The 23,221-nt window shown below is 45.1% G+C and overlaps 1 protein-coding gene across 3 annotated transcripts in view; it reads right to left on the bottom strand.

Moving 5' to 3' along the window:
* The window catches only part of CAPN15 (calpain 15), a 90,246-nt gene that overhangs the window by 6,216 nt on the left and 60,809 nt on the right, over window positions 1-23,221 (bottom strand). For all 3 annotated transcript variants that reach the window (XM_082199060.1, XM_082199062.1, XM_082199061.1), the window contains 6 exons: window positions 13,932-15,393; window positions 9,172-9,380; window positions 5,584-5,767; window positions 4,460-4,683; window positions 2,728-2,853; window positions 829-981 (listed from right to left, as the gene is read on the bottom strand). In XM_082199060.1, coding sequence (XP_082055186.1) covers window positions 829-981; window positions 2,728-2,853; window positions 4,460-4,683; window positions 5,584-5,767; window positions 9,172-9,380; window positions 13,932-15,393 — 2,358 coding nt within the window. The remainder of the gene's footprint in view (window positions 1-828; window positions 982-2,727; window positions 2,854-4,459; window positions 4,684-5,583; window positions 5,768-9,171; window positions 9,381-13,931; window positions 15,394-23,221) is intronic.

The raw sequence follows: 23,221 nt of genomic DNA, 5'->3' as shown, positions 1-23,221 counted from the left end.
AGCATTTTTCTCCCATCATAGCATGAACTGAAAGATTCTCCTCTCCTTCCAGGAATGTGCAGTAACATACTTTGCAACGGCCTTCCTGACACTGCAAAAATTGCCTCTTTGTTCTCTTGCATGCCACTCCTGCTAACAGGTCGAGAGCGCTCTGGAAAACTGGAAGGAGTGATTCTTCCTGTTCCCAGAGTACTTCCACCTGCTTGCAATGAAGCACTCAGGGGTTCCCACATTCAGCGCCATAGTTGTAAATTTTGCCGGGAGCTTGAGGCCCACATTAAATGGCTTGGCGTGCCTGATTCTGGTCTCACACTTTTAAAATATTCTAGTTTTCTGTGAGCTCCATCACAATAGAGGGAGAATGCACAGCCCCCAAAGAACTGGAAGCAAATTCAAACTAACAACTCATGAGAAGGACAGGGGATTCAGAGCAGCAATGCTATTTTACCATTGGGTGCTGTGCTGTTTTTTAAATGGAGAGGAGCAGCAGTTCTTGTTTCTCCCTAACAAGCCATGATCAGCAAGCTAACAATAAACCATGGCTTAAAACTGGCTGGCCATCCTGACTTGTTAGGGAGAAGCAAACCACAAACCCTGGTTCAGAAGGAACAGGTTGGTTTGTCCCATTCACACCAGGGAAGGAGCAAAGTGGGAGTGAATGAGTACTCTGCCTGTACACAGTAAAGCATGGTAAGTCAGCAGTACATGTGTCTGTGCCTTAGATCTGCATCAGAACAAGGAGGTCACATTCCAGCCAAATCCAAGCTTCTAAAGGCAGCAGAGAAAGGACCCAGAGACACAGGACAGTCTGTGCAATTTTGGCAGTACCTGATGAAGTCACTGTACTCCATCCAGAAGACCCCTTCACTGCTCCCGTGGGGCATCAGCTCATGCCGCAAGTGTGCCGGCCAGTGGGGCCATTCGTCAGACCAGCTACCGTTCCAGGAGAAGCGGCCCCAGGGGTTACGGAGTCGCAGGAGCCTGAAAGAAGCAGCAAGACAGAAATGAACTTAAGCTTCTTTATTCAAGTTATGAAGTTCTACTCTGCCTGCTCTTAAAAAAACAAAACCTAAAGAGGGCTTACAACAGAGCAACATTCGTCAATAGCCACAAAAGAGACATTTCTTCCAGAACAACAGAATCAGATAAATCAGGAAGTTAAATTGCTTAAAGTATGCAGGGATATAAACGGTTTTTATGAAGGGTGGAACCAGACTAAAATATTTTAGAATGAGTTAATTATTTTAGTTACAGTTGATGAATCAATGATCAATCAATCGAATCTGAATGTGTGTCAAACCATTATATCTAGTGGACTTTATATTACATTATAGTAGTGGACTTCATAGTTTATATGGACTTCATACATTATAGTAGTGGACTTCTTTAGATTATGCATACATGTGCTGAAAGAGGCATCATCCTAGAAAAGGCATTCTCGCTTTAAAACAAATACAAATGTCATCTGCATTTATAATAAGAACTTCTAATTTGTTTTTTGCCTGCCCAATTAATTGAGAACCTGCTCAACCAACCCAGAATTTTTAAATGGATGAATCTAACAAATCAACCAACTAAGTTTGCAAACCTAGTTAGATTACATTTCCTGAAAATAACAAAGGGTGGGCTTTGACACCATCCTTTCGGGAAGAAGAGAGATCACCCAACACAGCTTTGGGCTTCTGTTTGATTAATTCGTGATGTAAAAAAACAACCTTTTAACTGACACACAAACACACACAGGTCAGCAGAGGAGTGAAAAAAGAACCTGTCCCTGCTTTGAGGTCTAGTCAGTATGTCAGGCATAGATGGATGGTGGCTCCTGGGGCAGAGCTTCCTCCTGGAGACAGAAGGTGGGATGAGCACATATTGGGAGAGGTGCTCATTCCCCAAGGCTTGATGAGCCCAGGGAAGTGGTCTGTTTTGAACTTTATAAACCCAGAACCAATTTTAACCCCAATCTCCAACGATTCCTTAAATCATTTCCTGCCCATGCTCATCTCTCTCACTCTCAGATGGCCAGACACAAAGGTCCAGCAGACCGTGTTATGTCTCATTACAGTTGCCAAGACTGAGCAAGAAAACACACTTTGCAATCTGGAAATTCTGAGGCCCTTTCACCTCTTTGCCTACCTCTCAAAATGATTTCACCCTGGGGAGGCAGGCAAAGAGCTAGGTAGGAGCACCAAAGTACCAATCTCAACACACCCTAAGCACTCTGCTTTGCCATGCTATTTTTACTGAGAAAATGTTTTGGTCTTTGCAAGAGTCATGAATTGGCTCCAGTGGGATAAAATCAAAATTGCAGAATTCATCAACAAACAATGATGCAGTATCTTGGGGAAGTTGTAGTATCTTTACCCTACATTAAACTCCCGGTTCTTTTCTGGGAAATAGATCTGCAATATTCTTTAGTTCTCATACCTGCATCTTTCCTTAGTGTATCTCCATACAGCCTTACAGTGATGTTATGTGGGCAGATAGTTGAAGTGAACAACAATCCATGAGTCAACATTTTAAATCAGATGTGGTGAACCTTTGGTCCTCCAGATGTTGCTGAACTACAACTCCCATCATTCCTGGACACTGGCCATGCTTTCTGAGGCTGATACGAGTTTTAGTTAAGCAACATCCGGAAGAACAAAGGTTCCTGCCACTTGCTTTAAACCAAACAAGCAGCCTACCTAATTAGCCAAGAGCCAGCAATCTTTTCTTGGCCATTTTTACCTGCACCCTTGCACATCTCGGACGTCCAATATGGAATACGCATGCCGTGGACGAAGGCCCATGCTTTCGTAGGCTGCATCATCCACCTTCATGTTGCCCCCTCCACAGGATGCACCCATCAGAAAGCTGAAGGATGGGAAATAAAAGGGAGTGGGGAGGGGATAAGAGAAACACAAGGTTTACACTACCTGGCTTAGCATCAGGAGTCAATGGGAGGATAACTGGGGAGCTAAAGTTATCTTAAGGTATGTATCATCCCACATTTTGCATAAGCTGGAAAGGTTGTTAATGGCATGCAGAAATGCAAAGCTAGTCTGCCATCAGGCTAAGGGAGGTACGACCACTATCACTACAAGATGCAGGGACTGCAGATGCAGGAATTGCTTGTGCTTTTTAGGGCTGGTCTACACATACTGCAAAATGAGATGGCACAATCCTGGCATGGCAGAGTGGACTGTACCAGACTGCAAGGGGAAGAGGGTGCCATTTCTTAACAATCCCTTGTTGTGGAAAAACTCCCTGCAAATAATTTTTTTTGGGGGGCGGGCAGGAAACAGCATGCCGGGCTAAAATATTCTAATCCACTCCTTGCTGTGCTATTTTTCTGCTTGCAGAAGGTTTCCTTTACACACAGAAGCAATCAGAAATATGATCCTGTACCTATAGCCTGATGTAGGGCAATATTTTTTACCACTTGATTCTGTTGCTGTTGTAGACTAGGCCTAAGTTTCTGATTATAGTATAATGATATAAATATGAGATTGGGCCTGAGTTTCTAGGTTAATTCCTGGTTTGTTTCATATCAGTAGTAAGGAGGGACTTTGGCAAACATGCCTGGCAGCTGATGCTTTACAGTGCTGCTAAAAGCTGGTAGCAAAAGCCTCCTTGCAGGAATGCCCAGTTCCCAACTGTGCACATGACACCACTTTTGAGCCGCTTACACTCAGTTGTCCAGCCTCCTGCTCCCCATGCAATGACTACATGCAATATAACCCTCACCCACCTTCCTGCCATGCTCCTCCTCTGCCTTGCAGTAATTGCTCAGCCTTCCACTCTTGGCAGGTGGAGCAAAGTGGGGAGGCAGCCTATATTCAGCAGCTGTTGCATGCAGAAGAGTATTGCACACAGGCTGGCAAAGCTGTGAATGGAAGGAGTTCTAACATTCGTATACTACTGGGTTGGGGCTTTAACGGTATGATCTTTTAACAGGGGCTCTGAATTAGGTCACATCCACACCATATATTTAAAGCACATGGCCTCCCCTCCCCCCCCAAAAAAAAATCCTGGGAACTCAACTGCTCCAGCTGAGAATTCAATAGTCCATGCAGCAGAAGCACAGAACAGAACAGCTTGGGGCTTCTCTTTTCTCTTGGGCTGACGGCACAGGCTGCACCTAGCTCTGAGTGTTCATGGGCATTTTGGACCAATACAGAAAGCATCCCATGACGCTAGCCTCTCCAAGGCAGCTCACTAGAGCAGTGCATTCTCAGATTTGCAGTCTATCTGCTGTTCCAGCTTACTAAGGATGAGGGTAGCCAAGGGGTGCATCTTACAGCAACAGGCCTCACTGGCCCGCCTTAGCTCTCTATCTTTGCTAGAGCCACAGCAGTAAGCTCAATGCAATTCCACTTTTCCCTTGGTCTAGATGCGGCCCGACCGGCCGCAGATGCCAAATCAGTCTTTATGCTCCTCACAGCTGAAGGGGAAAGCCCTCCCTCCTGCCTCGTCTTACCCAGCCTCCTTAGAACTCAGCATTTTGGCCCAGATGAGGTCAGTGTCAATGGGCTCCTCGCGAGGGTTAGTGGAGCTGACCTGCAGCATCAGGCTCTCGCAGGGGGCGCCGGTTAGCGTAGCTAGGCCTTCAATAGCGCGCCCTGCCTGGAGGGCAAAGTACGAACCATGGAGTTTGGCCAGGGCCTTCTCAATAAGGGCGACCCATAGCTGCTTCCTCTGGGCCTGGGGGAGAAGAACACAAATCAATGGCTGCAAACAAGGCTGTCGACCAACATCAGAGTTCATAATTGATTCTTTCTCTTTTAAAAGACTGTGTTAATTGCATTTAAATACATTTGCATGCTACAGATCGGCTAAGGGTGACCTTATCTGCCTACAGCACAAGCGTTAACAAAGGGTGGACACCCTTGGCAAGAGTTGTGTGTACTCTGCATGTAATTAAATGAAAACTCTGAGCCCAGGCAATCCAAGATCTATGCCAAGGAAAAGTGGATTTTGCAACTATATAAATTATGCAAACTGAGTGCAAATGCATAACTTATTCTGCTTTTTCAATGTTATAATCATAATATAGTCTGACATTGTTAAGTCATAGGAAGAGTAAGGAGACTTCAGCCATGTCGCTCAAACCCTTAAAATCGTATTCAGTCCTCTCTGTGGCTCCTGAAATTTCAGTGTGTATTGTCCAAATATTTTTTGAGCCTTCTTGTGCAGGATAAGAACTAGAAACCTTTTTAAAAAGCAAAATAAAATCGAAGCTGAAATTGTCAGGAAGCTAAATTCTGCACCCACCAGCACATATTCACTCTTGTAAACCACATTATGAATTCAGCCCTCTCCTTGTTCTAGACCAGATGGTCAATCTGTGGCCCTCCAGATGTTGTTAGACTACAACTCCCATCAACCCCAGCCATTCCCAGTCAAACAACATCTGGAGGGCTGCAGGTTTCCCATCTAAATGAACTTCTAAGCTGGAGACCCCATGTAGAGTCTTTTACAGGACACATAGCACAGCATCTCTCAGTTTGCTATAAAACAGACACTTTCACACAACTCTGTTCCCAACCTCTGGCATATCGCCCTCTGTGGTTAGTGCTGGCCATATCAAATCCCAGCACCCACCTGAGAGAAGAGGAGGTAGCCACACTCATCACAGGGCAGCATGTCATCCACCAGCACAGTGGTCCAGGTGCCATCTTTGCAAAGCCGCACCTGATAGGCTCCCTCTGGACACATGGTCCGTGTAATCATGACCCGTTCCACCAACTCAGGCCTTTCTGCCAGCACAGCCAGAGCACTGAGGAACCTGAAAAAGAGGTGCCAGATGAAGCCAGTTAATACTGGGAAGGTTGCTCACCAGCAAGTCAATGACCACATTCAGATATCATTCTAGACCAGGCATAGGCAAACTCGGCCCTCCAGATATTTTGGGACTACAACTCCCATCATCCCTAGCTAACAGGACCAGTGGTGATGGGATGATGGGAACTGTAGTCTCAAAGCCTCTGGAGGGCCGAGTTTGCCTATGCCTGATCTATGCTATGGTTTCATGAGATGTGCCTTGTCTCCTCCTGAACTCACACACTCTCCTCCTCTCCTTTTGTATGGGACTCACTCCTGCTTTCAGTTAACTGTAGCTTCCTGTGTCATCTGAAGCAAGAACTGTACTTAACATTTGTATTATTAACAACAGATAATAGCAATCTACAAGGCACAGGAGGGGCAATTAATTATGCTTCAAAGTGAGAAGCTGACTTGCACTATCATTCACTCGATGGTTTTTGGAGGTATTTTCATCATACAAGATAAGAATTATACTTTCTTTTCCAAGAAAAATCAAATATATTCAGTGGCGGATTATATTATTACTTCTCCAGGTATTATTAAAGACTGTAGAGAAATAAAGAATGTTTCAATTTTGTATGCAGATCATGCACCAGTGAAATTTGAGTGGCTCTATTTTAAAAATACTCAGTTTGGAAGTTACATAATTTGATCTTACAAAATAAAGAAACTGCAGACAAGCTGAGACAGCATTAAAAATATGAAACTTAGAATGAATGAAATCTCCCCCAAACTATAATAAGGTATTCTTCAGATGAATTTGTATTAGCAGGTTGGAGTATTTCAAAAGAAAATCAGTAAGAAAATACAGTAAAATAGAAAAATCAGATGCATGACACTCTCTCTCTCTCTCTCTCTCTCTCTCTCTCTCTCTCTGTGTGTGTGTGTGTGTGTGTGTGTGTGTTCATGGTCTGCTGAACTGATCCATCGAGTTCATATTGGAAATAGCAGTTACACTGGTGGCTGGTCTTCTTTGTTCTACAGGTAGGAATAGCTAATGTGTCTTCCAAATGCTGGACTCCAGCTCCCATCAACCCCAGCCAGCATGGGAAGTGGCCAGGAATGATGGGAACTGTAGTCCAATAAAGTTTTTGAACCCCTCAAAATGTTGATCTGTGCCGGATGTGTGAGAAACAGGGCTTCATATGTTTATGTTTGTTTATTGATTAACAGTATTTGTATATTGCCTGACAACTTGACGTTCTCTAGGTGGTAAACAACTAAGAAAGATTAATGAGCATACCCTAGGAAAGCCTTCCTCAACTTGGTGGCTCAATATATCTTTAGGACTACAACTCCTATCATTCCTATCCACCGGCCATGCTGGTTGGGGCTGAAAGGACTTGCATTCCTCAAAATCAGGAGGGCACCTAACTTGGGAAGTCTGGTCTGAGTGAACAGTGTCCATCCAATGTTTATAGCATTTCTCATATGATGTCTTTCTGTAATAAATTGTATTTAAGGTGGCTCAATAGCATTTAATTGAACAAGTGTTTTTTTAAAAAAATAAAAATAGATGCATGATTGCAAAATTTAGAAAGTCATAGGCTACAGGGAATAATCACTCTAAAGGCTAATTTTTCACCAACTGCGTGTGCAGACCACAATGAATTGACTTTTTTTAAAAAAAAATCATAACATGGCACTACTAACTGAAAAGTTTCCAACTCTTAAAAATCCTTATTGGAGTCGTATTTCCCCTAACAGCTGATTCTACTGGATTCTGAGGTTTCATCTACTGACGCCCACAGTTTTCAGTGATACTGAGCTGTGGTCCTCCAGTATGGGCAAAAATGAGGGATGGTGGGAGTCCACCAGGTGACCCACTTTCACTTATACCACCCTTTGAATTTAGTAAGCAATTTATTAATCCATATCTATGGACTGCAGCCCATCCCCAGGAATCAGTATGTACCCCTCCAACCAGAGCCCATTGCTTCTGGTATCCGGTTAGCATCATTCCACCAGGAAGGGGCAATATGACAACTTGTTAATGGCTTTCAGACCTCTGTGGAATCCTGAGAAGCTTATCAGAGTTCAATGAGAATCAATTTTTGGATTCATCTTTAGGTTCCCAAATCATTTTATAACAAATTACAACAGGACAAATTAAAACAAGAACATTACAACAAGATGATCATCAAACACAAACAAGATTAATCGAAAGACAGCTTGTCTACTATAACCAACCTTGCTCAGTCATCGTGTAGCCGCAGGTGAGTGATGGGTGCAATTCTGGAGCACCTATTCTCACTTGACTTGGCCAGCATTCTGCGCAAATTGAGCGTGTACCTTAATATATGGTCTAGAATCTATGTCAGGGTTTGTGGCAGGCATGCAGAGTTCCTTAGCAGACACACTGATGTGGAAAGTGTTCTCTCAAGGCTTGAAAGTTTGACAGCCTCCAACAGAGATTATTATGGTTCATATTTTACACAGAGGAATGTGGAACTGTGATGCAGGCCGTGCTATTGGCCTGCAAGAATGACCCCAGAGGCTTTCTTTTCACTCCTGCCTTCCCTAGTAATGCACACATGCAGGAAAGTACTGCAAGGCCCAACAAGCCCGGCCAGCAGCCCACATGAATACTGTCCATGCTCTATAACAGTGTTATCCAACCTTGCACCCCCAGGTTATGTTGAACTCCAGCTCCCAACAGCCAGCATGGTCAATGGTCAGGGATGATGGGAGTTGTAGTCCAACGTAATCTGGGGAACACAGTCCTAGAATATGACCCCATAATCCTTTGGAGCACCTCAGCAGATTGATCACTGTGAAAAATGCTGCTTGAATGATAACATGTGAAAATCACATGGCTCAAAAGATTTAAATGTGATGTACATGTGCACATGCTAAGTACAGTCCTGCTCATGAGAAACTTTTCCATTGAGGTCCTGGCTTTGTAGCTCATCTTTTAGCCCTAAAGTGATCTGCATGTTGTCCCTGCTGAGGGGGAAAACTCCTTTATTCTTGCTGGGGAAAGGTGGTTGGTTTTTCAGATCTTTATTGCATGCCACCAGGGGGCAGCCAACATCTGTAGTCAGCAGAAAGAAGGAAAGCTCTGAAAGTAGAAATGTAAAGGCCTTGGGGTGTCCTCCCGCTCGGTGCTAGGAAGCCGGCTGAGCTGGCCGCAAATGCATCTGCCAGAATCTTGTGTCAGGATCTACCAAGTCCAGACCACACTCTCTGCTCGCGTACAATGGCCATTAGCAATGGGGTTCCCCCATATCTAATTTCCCCTTAGTTGGTCTTTAAGGTGCTACTGGAAGGAATTTTTTTATTTTGACTATGGCAGACCAACACGGCTACCTGTCTGTAACTTCCCCTTAAAAGTCACAGTTCAACCCGATAGCCCTTCATTCTTACCAGCAATTTCCCAGGAGCCCTTGCAGGATGTCAGAGGGCCGAGGTGTCCGGAAAACAGACCACTTGACTGAACGGTCTTTGAAGATGCTGCAGTTGATTTCATGAGGCCTCAGCCACTGCTTCACTCGCTGCTGGACACTGTCCCCTTCGGGGAAGCCAACTGACTTGGGCCCTGGAGGGAAACTGTCATCCACAAAGTTGACCTTGTTCTGCAGAGACAAAAATTAAGAAGCCCAAGGGCATCCTTGTTACTGATATTCAGTTCCACATGAAAGCAGGGGCTCCTGCAGCAACTGTTGGACACATGCTGGCAGTCTTGCTTTAGAGACACGCAGGTCCCATCTGCACCATAGACTCAGAGCAGTACTATACCACTTTAAACAGTCACAGCTTCCCCCAAAGAATTATGGGGACTGTAGGAGAGGGTTGTTAGGAGATCCCCATTCCCCTTCAAAGCTACAATGCCCAGTTTCCTGAGCAGGACTGACTGGCAAATCACTTTAGGAAATGAAGGTCTTTAAGAGGAAAACTCTTAGCACACTAAAACTATAGTTCCCTGGATTCTTTGGGGGGGGGAGCCATGACTGTTTAAAGTGGTACGATACTGCCTTAAATGTAAAGTGCAGATGGGAATTCAGTTCATTCCAACTTTCTTTCCTGTGCATATGCTAGAACAAAAGGTGGCTAAACAACAGCTAAAGCTGTTCCTTATCCAACAAACCCAGTACTGCTGAAGTCTGGCTCTAGGGTTACAGGTCAATGTCTTTCTCAGTTCCTGCTATCTGAGGACTAGCCTGCACATTTAGGCAGGCATACAGTGAGTCATACCTCTGCCCACTAAAGGGGATGAAACTGCCAACATCCTTTCCTTGATCAGCACCCATGGGGGCCTCAGCTGATGAAATACGAAGGTAAACAGGCAAGTGAGTCAAGCACCTGGGCATGCTCAGTAACAGGGCGAGTAGCCCAGTACAGTCAACCCCTTCTCCCCCTTAAATCTGTCATAGCTCCACTTTACATGTAAGCAAAACCAAAGAACAACTGCTATGAAGGCAAAATGCCCTGAATATCAATTACTGGGGAGCAGCAGAGGGAGAGGGCTATCACCCTCATGCCCAGTTTGTGAACTTCCCACTGGCATCTGGTTGGCCACTGCGGGGAAGAGGAATCTGGAGTAGAGAGGACATTGATCTGATCCAGCTGCAGGGCTATTCTTACGTTAAACAGTGAGACTTAGACCTGAGACAGTTCCAGGCAGGTGACTGAATACTTGAATCCTCCAGTATAGCCCCGTTTTCATATTTTCAAGCTTAGCTCTGCAGTGATGCAGGCAAGACATTTTAGCTCAATATAACCCAGTTTTGTACCAAGCAATGCAGGTGTGTGACTTGTGTACATTTGCTGTTATTCTGCTTTGCACAAGAATGGAGAAGGTGTCCTACAGAGCTATGAAATATGGCTTGATTACTGGGAAAGCCAAATTAGCAGCCTGTCTGGCTTCTTTGGTTTTACTAAGCATGGTTCATGCACTTGTCTCCAACAATAAGGGCTAGAAACTTGATTTATTTATTAGAAGTGGGGGGTGGAGAATGAGATTCTTGGGATGCTGAGTTCTGCATTGCTTGTTCGGGTCACAGAATGCAAAAGTCCCTGATTGTATCCATATTCAGAAATAGTGATTAAAAAGAATGTCTCAGAGTCAGATAACCTGATCTGTTCCCCTTCAGCTGCTGTGAAGAGAACTGGAGATCAACATCCATGATTCCTCGCTTTGCAGGCTTCCTGCAATACATTTCTTCCAGTTAGAGGAAAGGTCGTCATCCTACACACACTTATTTGGAAGGAAGTCATTTTGAATTCAGTGAGACTTGCCTCGAAATGAATGTGCAAAGGAGGACTGTACTGCACAGTTGGCTTCTCTCCCTTCCCCTCTGTGCTGCTGTGTCCAGGCAGCAGCCACTGAAGCTCCCTCAAGCTTCAAACCTCCCAGCAAATTTCTGCCCCAACGGCCTGTTCTCAGTGCTCGCTGTGCTCCCATTGCCAAGGCATGCGCCAGGGTCAGATGCTCCCTTGAGGTCCCTGAATTACAATGTGATTAATGCTGAAGGCTCTCCCAAGAAAGAAGCAGAGATGAAGGGATGGCATTTCCCAAAGAAACATGGAAAGAACATTAGCAAGCTAGAGGAGAATTGAGACTAAGTCGGGGAGAAGTGTGGATCTATTGTGTGCGCGCGCACGCATCATGCAAATCCCTGGCAGCCAACAAACTGCCTCTCCTTTAGGGGACCAGCCATTGGGGCTTCTAGCTCCAGAGTCTGGATACTGATGCTTCAATACAAATCTGTCCTCCACAGCAGAAGACGGGCAAACTCAGGATAAAGTACAGACTTGTCTACTGCCTCAGAGTGGGCTTTCTCATGTACATGTTTCTCAAGGCACATGATTCTTGAACTCCTGGGTGCATGCTACAGTGATAAGCTGCAAGCACAAGATGTGCCCTCTGAAGGGCTCATACTCATATTAGGCCTGAGGGCAGGTGGCTAAGACTGAGCTGAGAATCAGAAGCCTCCTGTTTGAACCTCACCTCTGCCATAAACTCGCTAGATGGCCTTTGGCAAAACATTTTCTTTCAGTCTCAAACCTGTCACACACACACACAGCCCCATTCTGCAATAGAAGGACAGCACCACAGACTTACCTGATAGAGCTGTTGTAAGGAAAGAGCTTGGAGTAAATTGCTTTGAAATTTTCTAGACAGAGTTTTCAGCTGCAGTAGCTTGTGTATGAAAACACTCTTCCAAAAGAAGCTTATCTGGCATCCATTGTTTTGTCTATCTGGTACCTCCCCAAGACATTTTTATTTTCCCAGGCCTACGTGAAATAGCTTTATCTGCTATGCTTAAAAAAAAAAAAAATCGCGCTGATATTCTCCACGCTGTTTTTCCTTTTGTGTTTATTTATTGTGATTTTATATTGACGCATTTTTAAAAATTATTTTCTTCATTACTGCTTTCACAATTTTACCTAAGGATAGCCTAATAACATCTTAAATTAAATAAATATATATATATATATATATAGACTGTATTTTAGCACTGCTGCATGCAAGCAAGCAAGCAAGTGCACAGGAGCTGTGCCACAACTACCCTCACCCCAATAATACACAAAATTGGAACGAATCCCTCAAGTCACTTCAGCACATGAAGATCTGTTCTTCTCAGCACCTACAAAGACCTTCCTCTTCCAACAAGTCTTTGAAGTAGGTATCTTTTGCAGCCTGCATCTTTACTGGAATTGTTTTTAGATGTTTTAATTATTGTATTGGTTGTATGTTTGCTGCCCTGAGCTCCTTTGGGAGGAAGGGCAGGATAGAAATTTAATTAAATAAATTAATAAAATCTGGGGGAAGAGAGAGAATAGATTTTTGTGCTTCAGCAAGAATTGGGAGCTGGTGTGTGTGTGTGTGTGTGTGTGTGTGTGTGTGTGTGTGTGTGTCAGGGTTTGAGGGAACGCAATGAGGGAACATGAGACACACACACACACACACACACACACACACACACACACAGAGAGAGAGAGAGAGAGAGAGAGAAGGCCTCCTCTATTCCTTGGCTGGAAATTTGGATGCCCTGCATGAAGGCCACCTGCTGTGCCTGTGCACTGCTCCCTCAGAAGTCTAACACGATTAAATTTCATTTCAGGCACCCGCTTGATGCGGCTTCAATCACCACAGGCCGCTCAGAAATAAAACAGCACTTGATCATTAAAGCCACCGCACAATTAGTTATTAATGAGCGTGGCGAGTGGCCTTTTCCTGAGGCTGCCAAGCGGACCCAGAGGACACCTGTTCTTGCTAATTATACAGGGTGAAATCCTGAAGTTCTTCCTTGGGCTGAGCACCCTTTCACTGCATTCTTTAAAAGAGCACCTCAGGGGTTGGATCTCTGGATGGACTGACCCAGGGCAGAAGGAGGAATATTCCTGGTATGAACATGGATCAGTTGCTAGATAGAACTTAAACCCAATTCTCCTAAAGTGCTTTGGTATTGCTGCTTATTTCAGGGCCAGAACATCACAAAGATGACTGATCATTGAAAGCCTGCATGCCTGTTAATGCCAGTGTCTCACTAGGGGCCCAGGTTCAAATCCCCACTCAGAATGGAGCCCATTGATGCCGCTTTGAGTTCCTTGGAGGAAAATGCAGAATATCAATGCAATAAATTAATAGCTCATAAGTAGGAGCAAGGAGACTAATCACTTCATGTGCTTCCTTTCCCCCTCCATCCAAAAGCTATTAAAAGCATGAGAAGATTTGTCAAAGACAACAAATGCAGTCTGTAAATATGAAACGTGCAACTGAAAGCTAAATAACAATAACAGATACGAATAAAAAACAATGAATGTTAGTTGATGGCGCTCAAGTATTAAAAAATGGCCAATACAGTAGGTAGTAAGCAAGACCAGATAGGGCTGCTACACCAGCTCTCAAAGGATCTTCAAACACTCTCCTTGGTCTACCGGAGAACACGAAAATATGGAACACATGGAGATCACACACTGAAAACTCAAGAGTTTTGCCCAGTCCTCCTCTGCACTAACTTCTAAGATTTCAAAGAGCACTGCCTATGTCTTTTCCTGCCTGTCTACTGAGTACCCACAGGTCTGGAAACTTACTTTGTATAAATAAAAAGGACTTCTCTTTTGGATACAAACTTTTCCATGGTGTAATGACAGGCAAGAGGACACTAAGAGAAACTCACCTCTTGACAGAAGGAGACAATGTTTTCCCAGAGGGCTTTGGCCTCCCCTTCATCTGTCTGCCGCCGCTTCTCCACGTGCATACTCTCCCGTCGCCTGAGTGGCTTGGTGCCCTTGCGCTGCAACAGGTACCCCTGGGGAGTGTGGCAGGCGACACAGTGCTTGGCCTTGAACTCATTGAGCAGTGTGCAAGCCGGGCAAGGCCACTGGCTGGGCCTTTCTGGGGTCACAGGTGGCTGCGAGGGGAAGAGGCGGGCCACTTTGCGGGCCGAGGGGGCCTTAGAGCTGCAGGCTGGGCAGCTGCCTTTGTCTGAGCCACACTCAGGGCATTTGAGAGCCAACTCTCCCTGTGCGCCGTGTTCCTGGAAGCCATGCAGCTTGGAGGAGCCACAGGCCTTGCACTTCTGAGAGGCTGTGGGGTTCTTCAACGTGCACTTGGAACAGGACCAGGTGGTGAAGTCGGGGCTGGATGGACCGCAGGGAGTGAAGCGCACAGAATCGCCAGTCAAGTCAATGGTGTCACTTCCCTTCTGGGAGCTACAGGCCTCGCAGGCGCCAGCTCCCGAGGTGTTGAGGAGGGAGCAGGTGCTGCACTTCCAGGGCGATGGGCTCACCTCCATTTCTTCTTCCAGCACGCTCAGCCGCTTTGTCGCCATCAGCTCCTGGAAGCGAATGGCCTTCTGCACAGGTGCTGGTGGGGAGGCCGGCTGGGAGGTCTCAGGCACCGGTGGCTGCAGCTGGGGGGGCACCTCTCGGCGGCTGCGGGGAACGGGGTTGTTTTGGAGGCCGGGGGAGAAAAGGCTAAAGCTTGGCATCTTCTGGCTCTCTTGCTCAATGGTGGCTGCACCTGGGTTGGCAATGGGATGGCTCTCGGGGTTGTCCGTAGCAACGCTGGGCTGCGGGGTGGTGGGTGCTATGTGGAAACCGGCAGGAGCAATGACTTCAGGGACGACCAGCGCCTCTGGGGGGATCTTGGGCAGCGAGAGCTTGCGGGGGCCTCCACAGGCCGAGCACGAGTTGGCCATTGGGGTGTTGTGAAGAGTGCAGCGCTGGCAGGCCCAGCCATCCTCCAGCCCCACTTCCTCCGGGCTCTTCCCCCCAGAGTCCTCACCAGGGCTCTCGGCCTTGGGAAGTTCCTCCTTGCAGGTGCCCTTGGGCTCCACCAAGGCGGTGGGCTTTGGCAGGACTCCGTTGATGATGGGCAGCGGGGAGCCCCCGGGCCCAGGCTCAGGGGTGAAGCCACACACCTCGCAGGCCTCTTTGCCCAAGAAGTTCCGGAAGGTGCAGCGGGCGCAGGCCCATTTCTGCTCTTCTACACTGAGGCGCAGGATTTGGTTGAGGTCGGGCTTCTGACGCGGGGCCTCGCAGATGGAGCATTGGCGCTGTCCTACGGGGTTCAGGAACGTGCAGCGGGTGCAAGACCATTCCCGCACAGCGGCCATAGAACCAGAAGAGTGGGTGTGGCTGCAACAGACAAGAAAGAAAGGCAACCATTACTTGACATCGTAAGACGGGAGCAGAGGGAAGTGTGCTTCCTGCTACTTACAGAATGGGGTCACCCATAGTGTGCCCATGGGGGCAAGGGTGCCCCTGAGTTCTTCTCCGAATGCCTACAATACCTCTGAAACCGCCCCTCCCCACAACAGCCCCTTGGATCATGAGGTGGTGAGGATACTTATGTTCTTCCCTTGGAAAAAATACCAGCACTTTCTCACTTCCTCTTTCAGTTCTATGCACTTTCTAAGGCTCTGATTAATTGAGTATGTGTCCAGAGGGGGTGGCGATCACAGCATTCATCCCAAAATCCACATGTGCCCACAGCCCTAGGAAAGTCGGCAACTCCCAACTTACAGAATGGGATCCAGACTAGATGTTCCTTTGAGATCAGGTGGCCTTCTGCATGCAAAGCATGTACTCTAACTACCAAGCCATGCGACAGATCCACTTGACTGCCAGGCCCTTGTTTCAGGGCAATTCCTGCACAGCTCTTTGCACTCATGGAACACACAGAAGCTTGCCAGGTCAATGAGGGACAAACTGGAAGCATCTGCCCTTCCTTGCCTTGCAAAGAAGCAGCAGACACAATCTCCCTTACACAAATGGCAAAATCTGCCCTGATTAAGTCTGTACTTCTGCCTTGCCAATTCAGAGGACAAAGCAAGAGAAACCAACTACACTTTCAAGTTATCAGCTGCTCACCTTGCATGGTAAGCAGGCTGCTACCTTACCCAACAGTAGCAGTTTTTCTTGTATGCTAACTTTTACCAGTGATGCACTTCTAAGGGCATGCTTGTAGTGGGCAAGTAAACAAGTGTTGCCCTGCTTTGTTTTAGCCCCATTCTGAGAAGGAAATAGGGTAGCCACAGTCAAAGAGTACTTAAAATGCCTAGCAGCCAGCATCAAATTGTTAAAAGCCAGCCCAGCAGAAATCTGAGGACACATCAGAGCATCAAAGTACAAATGTATAAATATCTGGGCTTGTTGGATCCCAAATTCAATAGTACTTCACATTTTCTTGGTAGTGCTAAAAAGAAGAGAGGAAGTTGCCTTGGGCAGACTATCCATTGCAAACTATTTATATCCAAGACAAGGGCTTGGATAGTGAAAGAGTTAATCCTTGGCTCAGAATTGTCCACTCACTTTACTGTTTATTTTGGGAAAGGGTGTAGTTCAGGGGTAGAGCACTTGTTCTGCATGTGGAAAGAAGCTTCCAGGTTCAATTCCCAGTATTTCCTGGAGGAAGTGGGAAAGATCTTCATCTGAAAACCTGAAGAGTCTCTGCCAGTCAACATAACGTAGACAATGCTAAATCGAACCAGCTGTCTGACTCACTAGAAGGCAGCTTTCAACATTTCTATATACCACCAAGAAAATCTGCACTTAAATTTGCACAGTATGTCTCTAGAAATCAGTTTATGGGGGTCAGAAAGTGGCAATTTCCAGACTAGACTTGGCCCCTTAAGGCGAGCCACTTGGCCATTAGCTATGGAAACAGCTGAAGGAGGCAAGAGAGCACAGGAAAGAGTATCTTTTTCTTCCTTGATTCTATCTCCTTGTCTCCACCTCCCCCCTCCCCTTAAGGGCTCTCGGCCAGCAAAAGTACCCATAGAATGACATTTAATAGGTTTTTAGCTCTGCTTCTTCAGCGTGAGCATTAACAGAGGGGTGATTTGGGGGAGCAGCTCTCTAGGGTTTCAAGGCCTGAGTCTTTCCCAGCCTACCAGGTGATGCTAGGAATCAACAATGGGTCCTTCTGCATACTGAGGAAGGTCTATGACAGGGGAAGGTCTATGACTCTGTAGGTCCCAGGTTCGATACCCTGTATCTCCAAGTAGGACTGGAGAAAATCCCTTCTGAAACCCTGGAGACCTGCTGCCAGTCAGCCTAAACCACTGGTCAGGACTCTCTAATGGGTTCACGGCCTGATCAAGGAGGGCCACAACAGGAAAACTACCATCATGCATATATATGGTAAAATATTAAGAAATGGGTCGCCAAATGCATGTTTGAATTAAAGTGGGTCCTGGGTCTGGAAAGGTTGAAGATACCTGACATAGACAATACAGAGCTAGATGAATCAATGGTCTGACTTGGTATAAGGCGGGTTCCTATGTTCTTGTGAGAAAGCCACACTGCTGCAAGATGCATAAGGTCGCCTGGAGTCTCCCACACCAACCATTGCAGACTTGGACTTAAAACTCCAGTGCTTTCCACAGCCTCAGCAGTGGAAATTAATTGTGTTCCCAAGAACAACAGTCAGTGATCTGTTTGGAGGGGGCGGTGGTGAAGGGGTGAACCAGTTGTGCGCTTGGCATCAGGTTATGCAGTCTCCCACTCTTCCATTCATTTCATCCTTCTTGTTGTCATTGCCCTTCTCCTCACTCTGCTGCTTCCACAGGACTGCTCTCCCTCCCCTCTTGTCTCCAGCTGGCCAATTATTTTTCAAGCCCTGGGTTGCTGCTGTCCTAGTTACAAGGACATCGCTGCCTGCCATGCACACCCTGCCTGATGTCTGACTAGCAGCAAGGAAGGAATGGCAAGGGGAAGTCCCAAGATGCACACTCCACTCTGCCATGGTTATGCTAGGACACAGTCTCAGTTTGCTTTCCTCCATCATGGCCTAAGCCGAAGTGTGGCTAAAACATCCAGCTAACTGCAGAAGACCTAAGGACCATCAGGTGAGCCCAATGAATCAGCCTCCCCCAACTTGATCCATTGCTTTGGCCGGGTTCACATGGACAATAGCAAAACAGGATCCCCCTGATTCTCTAGAGTTATTTCTGCTTGATGTCAACCATAGCTGGCAGGGTACAGCAGGAATCAAATGCTCCTGGGATTCAAACCTAACATTTTACGTCAACCTTCCCCAATCTGGGGCCCTTCCACCAGTCTCAACCAGTAAGGCTGAGGAAGTCTGTTTTACACCATTACAAACGGAAGTATTGGTGGCAGCTTGGGGTGTGTGTGTGTGTGTCCTCCAAGGGTCAGTGCTTTGGACAAGGCCAGGAGTTATGACCCAAACAAGCTGCCCTTCCTTAGTCTTGCAAAAGCCCAGCTTCTAATTCTGGCTTGCATCCAAGATTAGTCATACTCAGAGTAAAGCCATTGAAACTAATGGGCATGCCTAACTTGCACCCCTGTCTTTCCTGTATTAAATTCATTAACGGTTAGCTAAAATACTGTATTAGAGTGAGAAGGCCATACAGAGTGCTAGTGGTAGCAATGCGGCTAAGGGACTGAGCTATAAATCAAGAAGTCCCTGGTTTGAATCCTGCCTATGTCATACGACTCACTGGGTGGCCTGAGGCAAGCCATTCTCAAGCCTCTCCTTCCATCTGCAATGCAGGGAATCATGGACTTACCTTACAGCAGTGGTTCTTAACCTTTTTGTGCCAAAGATCCCTTAAAGAATCTGATTAAAGCTATGGAATTCCCCCCCTGCCCCATCCACAAAGCCAATTGTCAAAGTAACAGGAAGAAAATAGTATTTGTGAATTCAGGGGGGGGGGGTTTCTAAGTGAACGTGGACCTAAAGTTAAGAACCCCTGGCACACATGATCGCTGGAATAATTACAACTAGATAGCACCCGTGAAGCACCTCATACACTTAAACATAGTATGGAAACATTAAGTATTACAAAGCAATACATTAAAGTATGGTGCAGACCACATTTTCCTCCTGCTGTAGCTTCTGAAGTTTACATTGTTGAAAGCCACCCTGAGTAAGGCATAGGCCTAGTAAGGCAGGACATATATTTTAAAACATTAAATAAATAAATACCCCCTCAAGCTCCCTAGCAAATGTCAGTACTAGAAATCACAGCCACAACATTTCTGATCTATAAACAAGCCAACCTACAGGAACGTAACAGGGAAACAGGTATATTCACAGAACAAAAACAGGAGTAATAGAATATGTTATCCTCTTTCTTCAAACAAAAAGGAACTGGATTTCAGATGAGGTGTCCAGTTTTAGTTTTTATTCCCTCCCTCGATCCCCCATCTCAGTGCTAGGCCTGCTAGGCAACCCTCTCAAGAACCAAAAATTATAGCTTGCAGTTTAATGCCATGTAGCAACCGCAGGTGCCTTTATAATCCAGATTACCTGACTTTTTTTTAAAAAAGTGTTCTGTTATACTGGATTCATCCTGCAACTGTCCTACAAAAGTAATGACAAAGGTGAGCATTCAAAGTTAACACCACTACTACTTTACATATTTCCCAAATCAGCCGTGTTAGCTTGGTAGCAGACTTAAAAGCAAATTGGAATTTGCAATTTCCCATTGAAGGGAAGAGGTGTCATGATCTCACTCTCATGTTACACCGCTGCTACTAGCAGTTCGTGTTTAGCTCAAGTCGGCTGATGATTAGAACTGGCCCCACAGATACAACAGAGGAAGCAACAGTCAAAACATGCAGACTCGGATTAGGTAGAGCCAGCTACTTACAAACCCTTTATACTTCCAGTCATTTGCTAAGATTCTCAGGAAGCCAAATTCCACAGGAGGTCATGAAGATACTGAGCACTGTCCAGTTACTATGGCACAGGTTTTCCTCTTTGTGCCAGAAGGGAGAGCATCTCTGAGTATGTGCAGAAAGCTCTCGCCTCACCCTTCACAATCAGCTCACATGCATCTGGGATTAAAGCAGGTCTTTCAGATGAGATCTGATGGTCCACTCCCTGCCTCCAACTTGTTTTAGAAGTAAAATGTTGCCTTCCTGTGACCACCCTGTTGCACTTCCTTGCACAGGAACTCAGAAAACCAAAGACTAAAAATACTCAACACCAAAGGGCATCCAGAGGTTCAGCTGAGAACTTCTGAAGGTGACACTATTTCTTTGAGGAAGGGCGGCTCTTCCAAACTTGGGTCTTTTGTTCTTTCTAGCGATTAGTCTGTGAAATTGAAAGCCAACCTTAGAAGACAAGAAGAAGGGTAAAGATTCTTCCCAAATTCAAACAACAGGCTAGGAAATGTACAGGAACAGAAAAAGGTAATGTAGTGGGGGGGGGGGGAGTCTGCAGAATGTCAAGATGAGTCTTGCTTTTTGCAGTAATATATGTACCATAAGAGGACAGCAAATTAATTGCTGAGATGATTCCTAGAAATTTAGTAGGTTGGTGTTAATTTGGCATTGTCGGCTATGTCAGAACACATGTCACCAGGCAGCAACCACAACTAATCTGCATATTTCAGATGCATGTAATTAACGTAATTTGCATACTATCTTCAATGGCATGGCAGGCATCATAAACAATTGGTGGGCGTTACATTTATTCTATAGCATTTATATTCAAGAAGGCTCGTCTGCCACTAATGTGAAAAATATGAGTCAGTCGTTGACAAATGGAGACCTACTGTGAATTTCAGCTTATTTGTAATTGCTTCCTTGTGTTGTCACCATATTTTAAAAACTTGTTTCCACAAGCATGAGAGCTAGAGACTTGTTTTTTTAATCTGACTGTAAACCAGAAAAGAAATGATTCCAAGCAGGGCACCATACAGAGATTGTTACTCACCCTAGTCTATTTGAATTAGGGTATACAGTTTATTTGGTTTTTATCTCCAATTATTTCTATCTTGCTATCTAAAAGGTAATCAAAGTTGCTAACATGAATTTATAAAAACACAAATAAAGACAAGTAAAATTAAAAAGAAAACTGGGTTGTTGCAAGGATCAAATGGGGGCAGATCATGTATAGGAAAGATGTGATAAAAATGAAATGAAATAATAAATAGTTCAAAAATCTGAAGACACATTCAGCACATTAAAATAAAAAGTTTGAAATGACTATAAAAAGGCTTTCATATCCTGTTGAAAGGGCAAGTGAACCTCCCTCAGGGGGACATTTCATAGCTTTGGTGCCACAGCTGAGAAGACCCTGTCCACCATGCTCACCAGCCACACCTTTGAAAGCAGGGGGAGACAGAGTAGGCTCTCAATTATTCAGGTAGGTTCTGATAGAAGAAGCTACTTTTTGAGATATCATGGACCCAGAGCATTTAAGGATTTACAGATCAAAACCAGAATTTTTAACTGAGCCCAAACTGGAAGCCAATTCCACTGTTCGCTGCAGATGTGGGAGTTTCAAAACTCTCATAGTTCTCCCATTCACTTCAGTGCAAGGGCCAATTCTAGGCATAGAGCTCTTCTTTTCAATGATGTGAATGGGGACGTGCATAGGATCTCTGTACAAGCACAAAATCCCAGTGTTATCAGATGTGGGAGGGGCGAAAACACTGCTCCAACATGCAGGGGATGGGGTGTGAGGAATGAAATACATAGCTGGGGCAAAAAAGCTAAGAATTTCTACAAAAGCATAAGTCCTTCAAAATTAATTACTTTCTGATAGATTTTGTTCTTTTGCTTCTTGTTGATTTCCAGCAATTTTCTAAATTATTATAATATTAGTATTGCATTGTATGTATTATTATTGATTTTCCAAATTATTATATTAATTTTATTTTTAAAATTAGAAAATTAACAATGTAACACAGAAAGGGATTATTCTAGATGGTGCCAAGGTCACATGTACCAACAAGCCACCCAGGGGGGAACCTCTTCAAAATTTGTGTGTCCACGGGTCTTGCAGAGCTGGCTCGGACAATTTGGTGATAACGCAAAAGCAGATACGAAATCTGGCAAGCTGGTGACAAAGCCTGAGAACTGGAAGAAGCAAGAGAATTGTCTGAAAATGCAGTGATAACATGCTGCCAGGAGGATGAAGATAATTTTAGGATTGCAAGAGAGGCAGGACAGAGTTATTGGGTTGATTAAAACGTGTGTGTGTGTGTGTGTGTGTGTGTGTGTGTGTGTCTTCCACCAAGCCCCCACTTCCACCCACACAATTTATTCAGGGGAAGGTGGGGGAGAACATTTGTGTTTGCTTTCTCAAAAGGAAGATTTGAAAATTCCCCCAAGTGCTTGAATCAGTAGGAATTCAAGAAGAGAGTGAGAAGGGAGAAATATTCCTCTAGAATATATCCCTGTCTGATCTCTGGCTCACAATATTAGTAACAACTTCTGAGTGCTGAGGGCAGGTGAGGGCAAGGACCTGAATACAAACAGAAGGATGCACTAAAATTACAGAGTGCGCCACTCTTACTAAAAAGAAATATCTGTCACAGAAGCTGCCCTAGAGAATGGGAGGGCCTAATATATTTTGAGTGTGGGGTCGGGGAAGTGTACTTATAGCTGCTGAGGTATTTCTGGGCAGCTCGCCAATTTGTTTAGAATGCTAGCATTCACATTTTTCCCTTGAGCTTCATTGTTTTTTATTAAATAAAATGAACAAACCAAATTATACTGACAAAATAATTACAAGTGTCAGACATATAAAATATAATACACATGGATCACCACTGTCGCATTTATGGATCCTCAAATAAAGACCAATCCCCAATAAATTCATCCTTGTTCCCAGAGGAATGAGCAACAAACAACAGAAACAACTTAGGAACTAAGAGCTCATGTACCTCAGAAGTACAGAATTGACTTTGAAAATTTAGAATAGGAAAGAAAAAACCCGGGTGGGGGCAGAACATATTTATTCATTTACTTTATGATCACATGGACTGTGACTTAATGGGCTGGATCCAAAGGTGCCCTTGTATGCGCAGAACTGCTTTACACCTTGTGCTTAGAGAGCACTGTGAGAGACAAACGCAACTTCAATTCCAAAATGAATTTTCTGCTTGTGCAACCCTTCTTTCAGGAATCTCTCAAAGACTTTTGAATGCCAAGAGGCCTATGCAGTTGTCTAAAATTTTCTGGAATAATTTTAATGATTGGT

This window comes from Podarcis vaucheri, assembly GCF_965113315.1.
Source record: "Podarcis vaucheri genome assembly, chromosome: 14".
Classification (NCBI taxonomy): Eukaryota; Metazoa; Chordata; class Lepidosauria; order Squamata; family Lacertidae; genus Podarcis; species Podarcis vaucheri.
The sequence above is the reverse complement of the archived record's forward strand: the minus strand, read 5'-3'. Positions and strand labels throughout refer to the sequence as shown.